The sequence below is a fragment of the Aspergillus terreus genome, genomic scaffold, assembly GCF_000149615.1.
Source record: "Aspergillus terreus NIH2624 scaffold_7 genomic scaffold, whole genome shotgun sequence".
Lineage (NCBI taxonomy): Eukaryota > Fungi > Ascomycota > Eurotiomycetes > Eurotiales > Aspergillaceae > Aspergillus > Aspergillus terreus.
This window is the reverse complement of record NT_165930.1, coordinates 908,896-922,777: the sequence shown is the minus strand read 5'-3', so window position 1 is coordinate 922,777 and position 13,882 is coordinate 908,896. Positions and strand designations below refer to the sequence as shown.

The window sequence follows — 13,882 nt, the reverse complement described above, 5'->3', positions numbered from 1 at the left end:
CGCATCCGTCACATGAGCTCGAAAGGATTTTGGAGGGGGGAAGGTTGACAGGACACAGTGCACTCGAAGGCTTATCTGTTTCCGTCCATTAATAATTTAATAATAATTCGAAGAAATCATGGGAATGACGGATCATCGGATCGATTGCCTGCATTCATTCATGTTGGGTGGGAAGATTTAACCGCTGGTCATGTTACCTCGCTGGCTTTGTCTGGGGCGGTCAAGGCCAGAACAGCTTGCGATAGAGAGATCCTTTTCTTTTTCTTTGATCTTTTCGATGATTTTACGAGTATTATGCTTTAGACAATATTATGGTAATTATCATCATTTATCAATATCGTGATTTTTTCTAGCTTGTTTGTTATTTATTTTCTCTCTTTTGGATATAAAACCCCAACAAATACCCCGGAACGGTACCTCCGCTTCCATAGTTCGTGACCCGGGCGAGGAGGTACCTCTGACTCCATCCGTAATTTGCCCTGTACGATCCTGCCATCCTATCGTGAACCACCGCTGACGCCCTAGGCCAACAAAAAAAAAGGAACTTCCTACCTTACCTCAACTCCCCTCATTGCTCTTCTCTCTCCCCCCTTCTCTTCTTTTTCTTCCATCCACTCGCCGTCTTTCGCACTTCACTCCGCCTCGCATTATTACATACAGTACTACTCCGGAGTATCACCAACGGACAGCTCGGCGATCGACCACCTCAGCCACAACCCAGACCCTTGTCCATGGATTTGCCTCTTGACCTGGCGCTCCTCTCGACAGTCCTTCTCCCGCGTCCTTCTCATTCCGTTGGTCCTCGGCGCCCCCCGTTTGCGACAGGGACCGTTCGACGGTCATAGAGTCGGGATCCAGACTAGTGCCCGATGTGCTGTGACCACGGATGACCATCTGCTCGCAATGAGCCACCCGTCTCCCCAGAAGAACGGCGGCAACAACATCCCCCCTCCTCGGCAGATCCGCTTCGTCTCGACCGATGGACAGCCCCAGACCAAACGGCGACGAGTGACCGCTGCGTGAGCCTACCTCCTCCGTATCCCTACCGCCCTCCCTTGGGTAGTAGCTGACTTCCGCGCTCGTCGGAACAGGTGTCGGACATGTCGCAAGCGCAAGATACGATGCTCCGGTGAACAGCCAGGTGGGTACTGTCCATGCGCCGGTACACTTCGATAACGCTGTCGCTGACACGTTGATATGCCCAGTGTGCAAAACATGCTCCGATTACAATCATGTGTGTCTAGGATACAGCGAACCGCCTCATATTCGGCCTGCGTCCGATGGCGCATCACGACTCTCCGCCGCCCCCCCGGTATCTGGACCGAGCGATGGGGACCACTTGCGCGCGTCAGTGAAAGCGGAAAGCCGATCGCCGGATTCCCCTCCACGACCTACAATACCACCTCGGGATGACCTGGACAAAGTCGCCGAGAACTCGAAACCATCCGAGCGGAAAGAGGGCTGCTCAGCAAGGGATGTATTGCGCACAGCTAAAGAAGCCGAACCGACCGCCGCGGGGGAAAGTCCAGAGAGCAGTATGTTATCGGTTGCGTTGGTTCATAGGGCTAGGCGTCGTCCATACTAACCATGCTTTGCGACAGATCGCACCTCTCTGAGCTCCAGCGCTCGCACCCACGTCCCTTATTTTCGATATTTCGGCCCGACCGCCATCGTACCTGGTTTCAAGCAAATGGTTTGGGAACTCTTCTAGTTTTGATACTCAGATCCTAATGTGGTCATAGGTTGTCCAAGTGCGAGGCTCACGTAAAAGCAACCCTTCACTATCATCAGGTTCGCAACCCCTCCCATGACCATCTCCAGCTCTGTCTGTTTGCGGATGGTGCCAATCAAGGCACGCATGCTTATACTAGACACCAGCAGAATCTCTATCTCCCTTACGCAGTCCAAAATTTGCCGATGCAGGAATTGGCCATATCAACTCCATCACCGACACCCGCGACACTCGCGACGCCAACACTATTCCTTTCTACGACCGAGATGATTCGTTGCCGGTTAGCAACTTAGTCAAACACCTATGTGATCTATTCTTCGCCCATCTGGGCTGCAACTTCCCATTCCTCCAGCGCGAAAGGTTCCTTCGTGATCTGAAAGACAAAAGGGTCGATACAATGCTTGTTGACGCTGTCTGTGCCTTGTCGGCGCGCTTTTCTCCTCACCCGCTGCTGAGTCCTCCTCAAGCTCCGCCGATCGACGGCTCTGAGCCACAGCCAGACGTGCGCAAGTCTGATCGTGGTCAGCCATTTGCACATCGAGCCATGAGTGCTCTGGTGGATTCTCTATCCTGTCCGACGTTATCCGTCGTCCAGGCATGCCTTCTCTTAGCATACGAGGAGTTCGGCTCTAATCATGACAGCGGCCTTTGGATGTACCTGGGGATCTCCATTCGGATGGCACAAGATCTTGGGATGCAGAAGCTGCAGGGACTGGAGTATAGCTACGGCCAAAGTGGCGTGACCCCGAATGCTGTGATGACCGGACAGGCGGCAAAACTGAGGGAAGAACAATATGACGATCCACGAGTGCCACACAGTCCCGTCAGAGGACCGCCCGACTACAGCGAACAGCAACGTGCTTGGGAGCGGGAACGGGTGGACACGTTTTGGAGCATATTCTTCCTCGATCGCGTGATATCATCGGGCACCGGGAGACCAGTGACGTTGCGGGATGAAGACATCGAGCTGTGTTTTCCCCTGCAATCCGAATCAGTCCTCCCCAACGGCTGGCCTGCTCCGTTCCCGCCGCTCATACGCATTATACATTTATATGGTCGAGTGACGGATCTCATCAATGGAATTCAAGACGTCAAGCATGTAACCTCCGACACCCTCAAACGGTTGGCCGGAATGGAGAGCGATCTCACAGGTATTGATCCGCCCTCCTATGGACTTTGACTTTCTGTTTCGTTGCTGCTAACTGCCGGATGTGTAGGAATCTATCAACGACTATCTCCGAGGCTTCATTTTAATGCCGCCAACTTTCAGGCGTACGTGAAGGCGAAAGAAGGGACGAACTTCATACTTCTTCACTTTGTAAGATCTCCCCTGATGCATCGTCGGTCATCATGTCTAATCTTCATATTATAGTGGTTCCACACACTGATCGTCTTGCTTCACCAACCTACGCTTCTCAATTCATTTGGTGGCACGATACAGCATCTCTATCCGAACAGCAGGGAGCTCTCGATGTCGTCGGCCAAAACAATTGCCGATATCTTGTCTTTCTCTGAGCTCGTGGATGGAAAGAGTTTCATCGGAAATCCGTTCACCAGCCAGCCAATGTACATCGCAGCGTGCGCTTTCCTAATGGAGAGCGCATACTACTCCTCGCCGTCCTCCAGATCTGGTACTCCTCCCAGCCAGCCTTTGTTGACGAGTCAATCCAGTGGTTTCGTGATGCCTAATATGGATTCATCGAGCGGATCAGACAGAAAACCAACCGCGAAACACATCCTCCTTGCCTCTGCAGCCCGGGAAAATTACCAGCGTTGCTACAAGGCCTTGAAAGCTCTGGAGACATATTGGGAAGGGACTAGATACATCATCACAGTCCTAGATCAAAAGGCTAAAGGGATCGTTGACCCCCTGCTATACACTACGGAAGAGATGGAAAGTGCAGCTGAAACACCCTCGGTCCAACCCGTGAATGCACATGATTGGCGAAGGGCAAAGGCCTCTCTTGGGGCTCCGATCGACTCGGAGACGCCAGGAAAGACGGCTGACGCTTTATCCGATGGGAGGCGGTCTCCTCGAATAGACCCCAGTCAAGGTACGTGTACTATCCAGGATAGTTTTGGAGCCCGTGTCTTTTTCGTTGGTTTTCGAATGATATTGACTGTCTTTCTTCTAGCTATCGGCTGGGCCCTTACAGGGGCTACCAACTCTTCACAGCCCAATCTGAGCGTGTTATACCAAATGCCCGCTAGCCAGCCGGAATCCGTGTCTAGCAAAGCCCCGGCATATTCATCCCAGTACTCTCACAGCTACCCTACGCTACCTGTGCAGTCAGGCAGCGGTCAGAGCTCGAGTTCCTATTCCCAGTCCCTAGAGCCGCCGAGAACGTCTGATGCGACCCCCAATTCGTCGGCTGCAACCGGGTCTGAGAAGTACTCGCCGCTCAATTCTGCACGGGTGTCTACTTCTGACGCGAACCTTCTTTTGGGACTTAACGCCTCCTATTCCAGCTCTACCTCTCGCCGACCGACTCAAGCTGCGTACAATCCCAACATGTCATCGCGGATGGAAGCTCAGGGGCCGGGGTATAATTATAATCTTCCTTCTGGGCCCGGTGATCAGCAAAGCAGTGGCAGTCATATCGCCCCAAGGCCCTCTGAATACCATTCAGGCGCGGCAATGCAGGCTGGGGATATATTTATCGAAAGTCAAGACATTGATATGACCACCCTTCAGCAACAGGACCACCTTCCCTTCAGCTTCAATGGGGAAATTCTGCCCTGGCTTGAGTACCTTCCGCAGGACGTTCTCAACTACTTCGGAGAGAATCAGAATTATCAATTGATGAGCCCGGGGGATGGTTCTTCACGGCAGCCCCAGTGAATTTCGGCACCCTTGTCTATATATCATGTTCAGCGTCTATGTGCCCATGTCCAGCGATGCGATGTCTCTATTCTCTATCATACTTTGGAAGCTTCTCGGCGTCTAGCGGTGGTCATGTCTCTTGTTGCGGAATTTAGAGGGCCTTGGACTTGGCTGCATTTCATTTTGTTGGATTCTTTGCGGTCTTGTATATGGGGCTTTTGCTATCCGTTGTGTTTTTGAAGCGTGGGGTTCTCATGAAGCTCGCATAAGCTTGCTTATGACTGCCAGTTACGTGTGTTACGATATTCCATAAATGCATGACCGTGATAATAACCTGTGTATCATAGGGTATGTACTCAATAGATATTCTGTGGTTTATCACCGACTCTTTGTGTTGAGGAAACATGGCCTGTTCATACTACTGCATGATGGTTGCCCTGCACAACGAGGCGGTGAAGCGCCACCATCAACAAAGACAACATCACTGACTTGCCAGTTCAACATTAATCACGATCCCTTTGAAAGAGAATCTTACTCCTTTAATACCATGTTCTGTTCCTGCATGAGTCAGGACAATCTATTTTCATGATCTGACGCAGTGATCTGCCGCAAGTCCACTCTACCTCCTTGTACATGCTGAGATATATTGCTGACATTCCAGCGGTATAGTACCGCCCCAGCAGACCGTTGCACAAGAAGAGAACATTCCTGCGGACATCACTGTTTACCCCCATTCATAGCCCATTCCAATGGAGGATCCTCCCTACGAAGCCCAGGCGCTCCAACTCGCCCGTCCATACTCCCCGACGCAAGAGCCATCGGAGACCGCGCTTACGGCCATCTCGCAGGACCTCGTCCACTATGACGCGGAGCTCCACGGCCACGGGGACATGCAATTTCTAGGCCAGGACTGCGGGTACCATTCGTCGGCCTCCTCCGCACAGCACTCCTCCAGCGACATCTTCGGCGGCGACGACGAAGACGAGCCGCGCGACGGCAGCCACTCGCGCGCGTCCAGCCATTCCTCCGTCTCCTCCATCCCGGGCTCCGTACTGACCCACACTATGGACGGGTTCAAGGCGTTCGCGATGCGCGAGACAACCGCCAACGCAGCCCCGCCGCCGGCGCGCGCCTGGGACGACCGCGACGGCAAGGCATACAGCCGCATCCTGCACACGGTGCGCCAGCGCGAGGCAGCCTTCCGCAAGCCCAGCTCCGTCCGCGCGATGCAGATGCACACCGAGGACGAGGGCGACGACGACGACGACTTCCTGACGCCACCCAAGCGCAAGCCCGCCGGCCACCGCCTCTCCGACATCTCCGCGCGCTCGGCCGCCTCGTCATCGTCGCCTCTCAAGCGCGCCTCGCCCTACTACTCGCCCACCGGGTCCGGTGCCGCCAAACCCAAGCCCAAGAAAGAGTATCCCCTCGTCCTGCTGCATTGCAACCTGCTCCCGCCGTCGCTGCCGGTGCCCGGGCTGGTGGGGTGTCCGGACCAGAAGATCCTCCAGGAGGTCCTGCCGCCCGAGTACTGGCGGCGGTGGAAGCGGCTGGAGGAGAAGGTCGGGTCGGGCGTCGTGCGCGACCGCGGCGTGCTGATCTCCCACCCGGAGGATATGTACGATGTGCTGGAGGAGCGGCTTCTGGAGAGTTTGGAGTTGCAGCGCCCGCGGCTGGATCATGGGCATTTTGTGGGCCACGATGCGGACTCGGAGAAGGAGGGCCACTCCACGACTGATGATGAGGAGGGCGAGGAGTGTCCGGATTGCGGCGGCCGCGTGGTGCACCATGTCGGCGCGGGGAGGAAGTGGGAAATCCGGGTGTTTGCCGCGAATGGGCTCATGAAGGCGGGCGCCTGGGCCGCTGCGTGGAAGGAGATGGAGAAGGTGGACGTCGAGGTTGGGCTCTGGCTGCCCTCGGAGGTTAGGCGGGAGCTAGAGAAGAGGCTGTTGGAGGTCGAGGGTACCCGGAACAGGAGTGCTATGCCGGTGCCTCAACTCCACGAGCCGGTGTGCGCTCTCCAACCAAGCCTGGACAACCCGCGTACGCGTGAACCGACTCCTATCCCTGCGCAAAGATCCTCGTCGTCTGCTTCGGGTGCCACCATGCGACAGGAACAGCAAGGCACGGATAGATTTTCCGAGCCCAGAAAACACGCGGCCGAGATCGACCTTCAAACGCTGCTCGTGAACTACATCCGGGTGCTGGCGGCCGACAAGCGCAATGTTGCGATTGTGGTTTTGAGCATTATGGTGCTATTCTTTGCGATCAACTTCCGACCCCGAGCGCTGGCGCCAGAATTGCGACTGTTCCCCCAAGATATGATGGACGTGGGCGAACTGCCAGTAATGTCTGTGTCTCGGCCTTTGTCGTCGGTGACTCCAAGTCCAGCCGTGTCTACAGGCCTCAACCTGGATGAGTCGGTGTCTTCCGTTGCGTTTTCTTCCATGGCCCAAGATCATGCTGAAGACCCGGTGACTAGCCCTAGTCCCCCCGTTTCCACGGATGTTAATGTCGATGCGCCGGGGTCCACCGTTGTTCTCTCGTCTGCTGCGGCCCAAGAGCATATCGCGGACCCAGTGACTACTGCTACTAAATTCACTATGGAAGAGAGCCCCGCATCGGTGGGAGAATTTAGTGAGCCCACACAGTTGGAGGAAACGCCTGCATCTGTGGAACAACCGATGGAGTCCGTTGCTCCATTCGTTGAGCTACCGGTGGAGGAACAGGCGTTCGCAGAGCCGGAAAGAGAAGACTCATCGACAGCATCCGCGGTCGACGCAGATCCACCAGTTGAGACGGAAGCGGTTGATCCTCCAGATGTTATGGAAATAGGGGAACCACCGGTGGACCTCGAGCATGACGCTCGCACCGAAGGCCAGCAGCTGATTTCCCTGGATGATTGATTCGAGACGCGGGCCAGATTCTCGATTTATGACGATATGATGCGCTACTTTTCTCTATGCTGTTACGGATCATAGCATTTGCGTTCTTTTTGTCTATTGCACAGCGTATATCGAAGCTACTACTTGTATTAGATTGTTCTCCCGAGTGAATTTAATCCACTGTATGCAATATCCGACAGACCATTGCGGCATGTGAGATGCATATGCGGCCAGCTGTAGGTACCGTAGCTGCCTATCGCTAATCCCATCTGTATATCGGGATTTCCCCCTAAGTTGTATCACGGTTCGCTGGATATGTCACTTCCGCTATGGCAAGTCACGACGTCGATCCCCATACGGGCGACGTCTAATCACTAATCCGGACGTCTATTGGCACTTGTAATCTGCAAGGGCGCCAGGAGTGACAGCTCATTTTCTCCGCGCTTTGGCGCATGCACTCAAGTCCTGTGGCTGTCAAGATCTGTCTCTGGCCGTTGGTTCCTGAGTCCATGTCGTACAGAGGCTCTTGTCGATTGCGTCGGGTTTATATAGATGCTGGATAAGCCGTTCTGATATTCCAGCATCGTCCTCTGGCGTGCTCTTATGATGGTTGCACTTGTCGCAACGAGGAAGGCTATTTCACCGAAGAATGACTTGACACGCGCGGTTTCCTATTGGTATCCCTTGCTTGACTATAAATGGCTCTGGTGTTATAGTTCGGATCAAGAAACGATGTTTCTGGCCGTGGCGATGGGCGTATGAACCGCCTGGTGTCTATAAAGGGCCTTTGCCGGGGATGAGTTAGACGAAAAATCGACATCGGTTCAAAGCTTTCTTCGTTGTATATGCTTTCTCCCCAGTTTTGTTCCTGTATATTTCTATGACCTATTCCCTTTTCTTGTATATATTGGGTTCTATCACCACCTGCCTCTAAAATGAAGGCCACCGCAGCCGCACTGGGTCTGTTGGCCTCTACGTGTTTCATGCAACTGGCCTCCTGCAACCTGGTCAAATACGAACTGAACCTGTCATGGGAAGACCGAGAAGTGGCCGGAGCTGTCCGGAAGACGATATTGGTGAATGGGCAGTTTCCCGGCCCGACGCTGCGAATGAAGCAAGGTGACGATGTGGAAGTCCTCGTGAACAACTCGATGCCGTTTGGGACCACCGTCCACTGGCATGGTAGGCTGTCTTGCTTTAGAACCATGTCGTTGATGCTGACCCCTGCACTAGGCATCGAACAGCTGGGCACGCCGTGGTCTGACGGTGTCCCGGGCCTCTCGCAGGAGAATATCCCTCCGGGTGAGGAATTCCTGTACCAGTGGAAGGCGGTTGACTACGGCGCGTACATCTACCATAGCCATGCCCGAGGCCAGATCGATGACGGACTCTACGGGGCGATCATTGTTGAACCGGATGACTGCGTGGAGCAGCCGTTCGACCTGATCACCCAGGATCCGAGTGAACTGGAGGCGCTCCGCAGGGCAGAGCGGGAAACGCAGCCCATCATCGTCTCCGACTGGCGCCATATGACATCTGAAGAACTCTGGCAGGCTGAGGAAGTTTCCGGCATGGAGAATTACTGTGTCAATGCCGTCTTGATCAATGGCAAGGGCTCCACGATGTGTCTTGCGCAAGACCGGATTAATGCACTCACGACGGATACGCAGAGGGAAGCGATGGGAAACCAGACTCTGACTGATATGGCGTATGTGACGGGCCTTCTTTTCACTTGTGTTCTTGCTAGCTGACGGTCTATAGATGTCTCCCGCCTATTGATGCTATTCTGGGACCGTTCGATCGTACGCCCGAGTTGGCCCCTCCCGGCTTCTACAAGGACTGCACCGCTGGAGACGGGCCCACGGAGAGATTCGAGGTGGATCCTGCCACGATGTATCGGAGCTGGGATCTCATTAGCATGGCTAGCGTGTCCACGCTGGTGTTCTCGATCGACGAGCATCCGATGTACGTCTACCGGGTGGACGGACGATATATCGAGCCTCTCCGGGTCGATGCGGTGACCGTGCCGATTGGAACGAGATACTCAGTGTTCACGAAGCTGGACCAACCGGCGGGCGATTACACTGTCCGGGTGGCCAACACGGGGGTGAATCAGATCATCAACGGCACGGCTGTCATGACATACACGCCATCGACGCAAGGCCAGCGCCAGCGTCGGCCGTCTCAGGCCTCCATCACGGAAACAGGCATCAATGCCACCACCGCCACGGTGATCTTGAACGAGACCAGCGTAGTTCCCTTCCCTGTCGTCCGACCTGCGGCCACGGTCGACCAGACCGTCATCCTGAACGTGGACCGGTGGAACTCCTCCTACCAGTGGCTGATGGGGGAGGACAGCTACTCTATGGAGCTGGAGGAAGCCAGCCCCGTGCTCTTCAACAAGAGCTCCATCCCGTCCAAGTACACCATCAGCACGCGGAACGGAACCTGGGTGGACCTGATTTTCAACATCAGCAGCACCACGCATCCCATCCACAAACACTCGAACAAGTTCTTCGTGCTCGGGTCGGGCACCGGCGCCTGGAACTGGTCGTCCGTGTCGAGGCGATGCAGGACATCCCGCAGAGCTTCAACCTGGAGAACCCCCAGCTCCGGGACACGTACGACACGGCCAGTCCGGCGCGTTCGGCGACGTGGATGGCGATCCGGTACCAGGTGGTCAATCCGGGGGCGTTTCTGCTGCACTGTCACCTCCAGACTCACTTGATGGGTGGGATGGCCCTGGCGATTCTGGACGGGGTGGATGCGTGGCCGCAGGTCCCGGAAGCATACCGGATGCCTGTGGTGGATGGTAGACAAAAACAATACGATGTATGTATGTACTACATGCTTGTTAATGATGGTATGACTCTTTGTGACAGCAACTTTGGTGGAATTTCTCTTTATGTCGCCGTAATGTTGTTGCAGTTGTATAGTGTGAGGCGTAACGGTGCAGGTTCTCAGCGATGCACGTTGCGATGGAGCTGCGAGCAAGGCAGTAACAGAACGTCCTGCAGTGTTGCAAGTGAAGACGATGATACCCCCGTAGCATTTCCTCTTCCAGCGACGGCTGTGTCTCTTCCCATATAGAACGGGCTCTTCTGTTATCCCATCCTCATGCGTTTCACCATTCACTGTCCTTCTCGTCCCTCTGCATTCATTGTCCCTGACGATGTCGTCCTCCTCTCACTCTCTTCTTCTATCCTATCTTCCATCCTCACTCCCTTCGTCTTTCTTCCTCCTTTCCACCGTTCTCCTTCTCTTCCCGTCTCCCACTTCCTGAAGCTATTCCAAGCTCCCTTCACCTTCACCAAGAGATTCATCCCACTACTCCCACCATGGCGTCCTCCGAGGACACTTCTTCCATCTCTGCCTCTGTTCCTGACCCTCCTTCTGTTCCTACATCTGCCTATCCCTCTACCGATGACGACTACCCCCGCTCTCTTGTCCGTCTCCCTGCCGAAATCACAGACAAGATTCTCGCTCAGGTACGTTTCAAGCCCTAACCCTTCTCGCTCGCTTCATCCTCGCTAACAAAGGTATATATAGCTGGATCTCTCCGATCTCTTCAGTGTTGCCAGGGTCTGCCGCTCGCTCCACGAGCAGGCGGCCCCTCGCCTGTATCGGGCTATCTCCCACACCTTCTACCCGAGCAGTGCCATGGATGACTTGTTTTCCTGGCAGCGCTTCACCTCCTTGATGGGGCAGCTGCTGACCAGCACACATGACTACGCCCAGTATGTCAGGGAGATTACTATCAGCAGTATCGACGGCTCCGACGTGCTCGGAAGTCCGCTCTACGCCTCCAGGTCTCCGATCACCTCTCCCGGACGTCAAGAGACCTTGAATTACTATCTAGTCCAGTTGCTCGAGAAAGCGGTCAATCTGGCCATTTTTAGGTAATCTCGCACCGACTGATAGCTAGTGTACAGGATGCTAACAACTCCAGATGGGACCTGAACATCGAACTCTCTCCGTCCCTGCTCCTCGCCCTGGAGCGCCTGAACAACTTGCAGTCCTTGCATGTTCGACTGACCTCTGGCCCCATGTCTTGGCGTGCCTATGCAACCTCCTTCTCTGAAGTCCTGGAGTACACGCAAACAAACGCCAACATGGTCCCCTCGGCCAGCCGCGTCCTTCCTCTCATGTCGGGCCTCAAGACATTGACCATTCTCGACATCCCGTCGTTGGACTGCATCCCCGAGGTTGCCAAATGCATCTCATCCTCATCGTCCACCCTCAAGACCCTCCAACTGTCGTTTGCTGACATCCTCGCTCTCAAGAAGTCGAGCTTCCTCCCGCCTCTTCCAAACGCCGCCCACCACAACGACGATCAGAGCCTTGACTTCAACGACATCTTTGGGCCTTATTCAGACGATGACGAGAACGAGGAGGAGCAACCGATTTTCCCCGAAGAGCTGCGCCCCACTCCAGGCATGCTGCACCAAATCGCAGTCCAGGAAGAAGCGTCGGCCTTTCTTTTCGACGTTGGGCTTTCGGTGCCAACAGACCACAAGAGTGTCCCTCACTCAAACTCCACCCTGACCGTTCACGACCCGGGACCATCAAGCTCTACCCGTGTCGATCCAGAGGCCAGCGTTGGCGACTCATCTGCGTCATCCGTTGGACCCGCGTCGCTGGTGTTGTCGGGACCGAGCGATGCACGCACGTCCATATCGTCCGTCAGCGAGACGGTCGGCGCCTCCGCGAAACCAAACGCAAAGTCCATCAAAGAGTACGTTCGCGAGGCGCACGGTCTCCCCGTCGAAGGGCTGTACCTGTACCTGCTGCCCATCACGGCCAGCACCCTCACCAGCGGCGTCGACCTGGGCGCGATCAGACATCTGTCGCTGCTGAACGTCGGCCCCCAAGACGACATCTGGGCGGCGATGAACAAGCGACACGCACACACCCCGTACAGCCTCACCTCCATCCACACCGACCATGTGGTGCCGGCGTTTCTCGAGTTCGTCCACAACCTGCCGCGGCTCTGCGAGCTGTTCATCCTCGAGCGCAGCCACCGCTCGACCCTCGTGAACACCGCCCGCACAACCGCCACCATCGCCGACATCCGCCGCTTCGTCCTCGACAAGCACACGCCCCATCTGGAGCGCCTGGTCATCCGCCACGACGACACCTCCGCCTGGGACCTCGACCCGTCCACCGCCACGCTGCTCACGACGGCGCCCAGACTAGCCGAGCTGGCCGTCAGCGTCAACTCCGACAGCTATGTAAGTCAGCCGTGAACAGATTCCACTGAGAACAGAACTGACCCTTACCAGACTGCCGTGACCCACAACATCCAGAACATGACGTCGCTCAAGGCGCTGCAGTTCTTCTGGCACAACAAGAGCCACTCCACCGCCGCCTTGCGCAGGGAACTCGCCATCCTCGCCGACCTGGTCATCTGCCACCCCAGGCTGGCCATCGAATACGTCGGCATGGGCTACATCCGCGCCGGGCCCGTCACCAACTGCATCGTCCACGTGCCGGCGCGCCTCGCTCAGCTTCGCGATATGAAGGACGGCTATGTGTCCGACCCCGAGGTGAGCAGGCGCTCGGACCTCGGGGCAGGCTGGCAAGTCTTCTATAATGAGAGACCGCTGATGACAGTGCCGGATGAAGTCTTTGCGCGCATCGGTGCGTCCGGGTTTGATGTGGAAAAGATTGTGGAGGAGAATATGTGGAAGCCCATGACTTGCAACTTGGGGCTGTGAGGGAATTATCAACGTGACTCATGTAAGAGAATCTGCTTGCCTGTGGCGCGGGATAACCTGATTTCAGGTCTATGTGTTCATAGTATATGATTGCAAGAGTTGCATGGGGAGCTGGTTTTATGGATGCACAGTTTTGAGGAGTTTGCCACACCGTTCTGGATTGGATATTTGCACGATAGATCAGACGAGGCGTTTGGACAGCGTTCTTGAATAAGCAAGGCATTTAACGCTCTGATAGCGAATATGACCGTCTGTTGTTCTACAGAGTACTCCGTAAACAACAGTGAATGAGGGCTCACCAGATCACATGCACACACCCCTTAGTCATCGGCACCCGGGATCCGCATCGTCCGATGGCCTAGTTAGGCAACTGATTAGGTCAGAGCGACCCATCTCCTCTCCAACTCTCGAACAAGCCATCACACTCCCAGCAAGAGCGCGCACGACAGCAACATGGGCCCAAGAAAGGGAGGTGAGAACTCGAAAAAGGCCGCTGGAAACGCCCGCGTATGTTTCTCTCCCCTTCCCCCTCCGATTGAGCATCAATCTACTACCCCGCCCCCACTTCACCACCAGCAGAGACCACGCTCACTGACAACCCTCGCACATACAGAAGGCCGAAGCCGCGGCCAACAAGAAGGCCGCCGAAGACGCCAAGCGCGCCGCCGAGGAAGACAAGCAGTGGCAGAAGGGCGCGAAGGGCAGCGGCAAGAAGTGCGCCACC

General features: G+C 55.4%; 3 protein-coding genes across 3 annotated transcripts; all 3 read left to right on the top strand.

Moving 5' to 3' along the window:
- Nucleotides 1-903: 903 nt before the first annotated feature.
- Nucleotides 904-7,462, top strand: ATEG_05255 (putative C6 transcription factor; the record flags this gene model as incomplete). The annotated part of the gene is made up of 11 exons (XM_001214433.1): nt 904-1,019; nt 1,092-1,141; nt 1,206-1,535; nt 1,602-1,693; nt 1,743-1,791; nt 1,882-2,883; nt 2,950-3,050; nt 3,105-3,786; nt 3,868-4,570; nt 4,904; nt 5,297-7,462. 11 exons carry the CDS (start codon nt 904-906, stop codon nt 7,460-7,462), a joined length of 5,292 nt encoding a protein of 1,763 aa, XP_001214433.1.
- A 914-nt stretch (nt 7,463-8,376) lies between these two features.
- On the top strand, nt 8,377-10,169 carry ATEG_05254 (uncharacterized protein; the record flags this gene model as incomplete). The annotated part of the gene is made up of 3 exons (XM_001214432.1): nt 8,377-8,623; nt 8,675-9,149; nt 9,203-10,169. 3 exons carry the CDS (start codon nt 8,377-8,379, stop codon nt 10,167-10,169), a joined length of 1,689 nt encoding a protein of 562 aa, XP_001214432.1.
- Nucleotides 10,170-10,779: 610 nt separating this feature from the next.
- On the top strand, nt 10,780-13,158 carry ATEG_05253 (F-box protein; the record flags this gene model as incomplete). The annotated part of the gene is made up of 4 exons (XM_001214431.1): nt 10,780-10,929; nt 10,991-11,340; nt 11,391-12,672; nt 12,724-13,158. 4 exons carry the CDS (start codon nt 10,780-10,782, stop codon nt 13,156-13,158), a joined length of 2,217 nt encoding a protein of 738 aa, XP_001214431.1.
- Between the last annotated feature and the right edge of the window lie 724 nt (nt 13,159-13,882).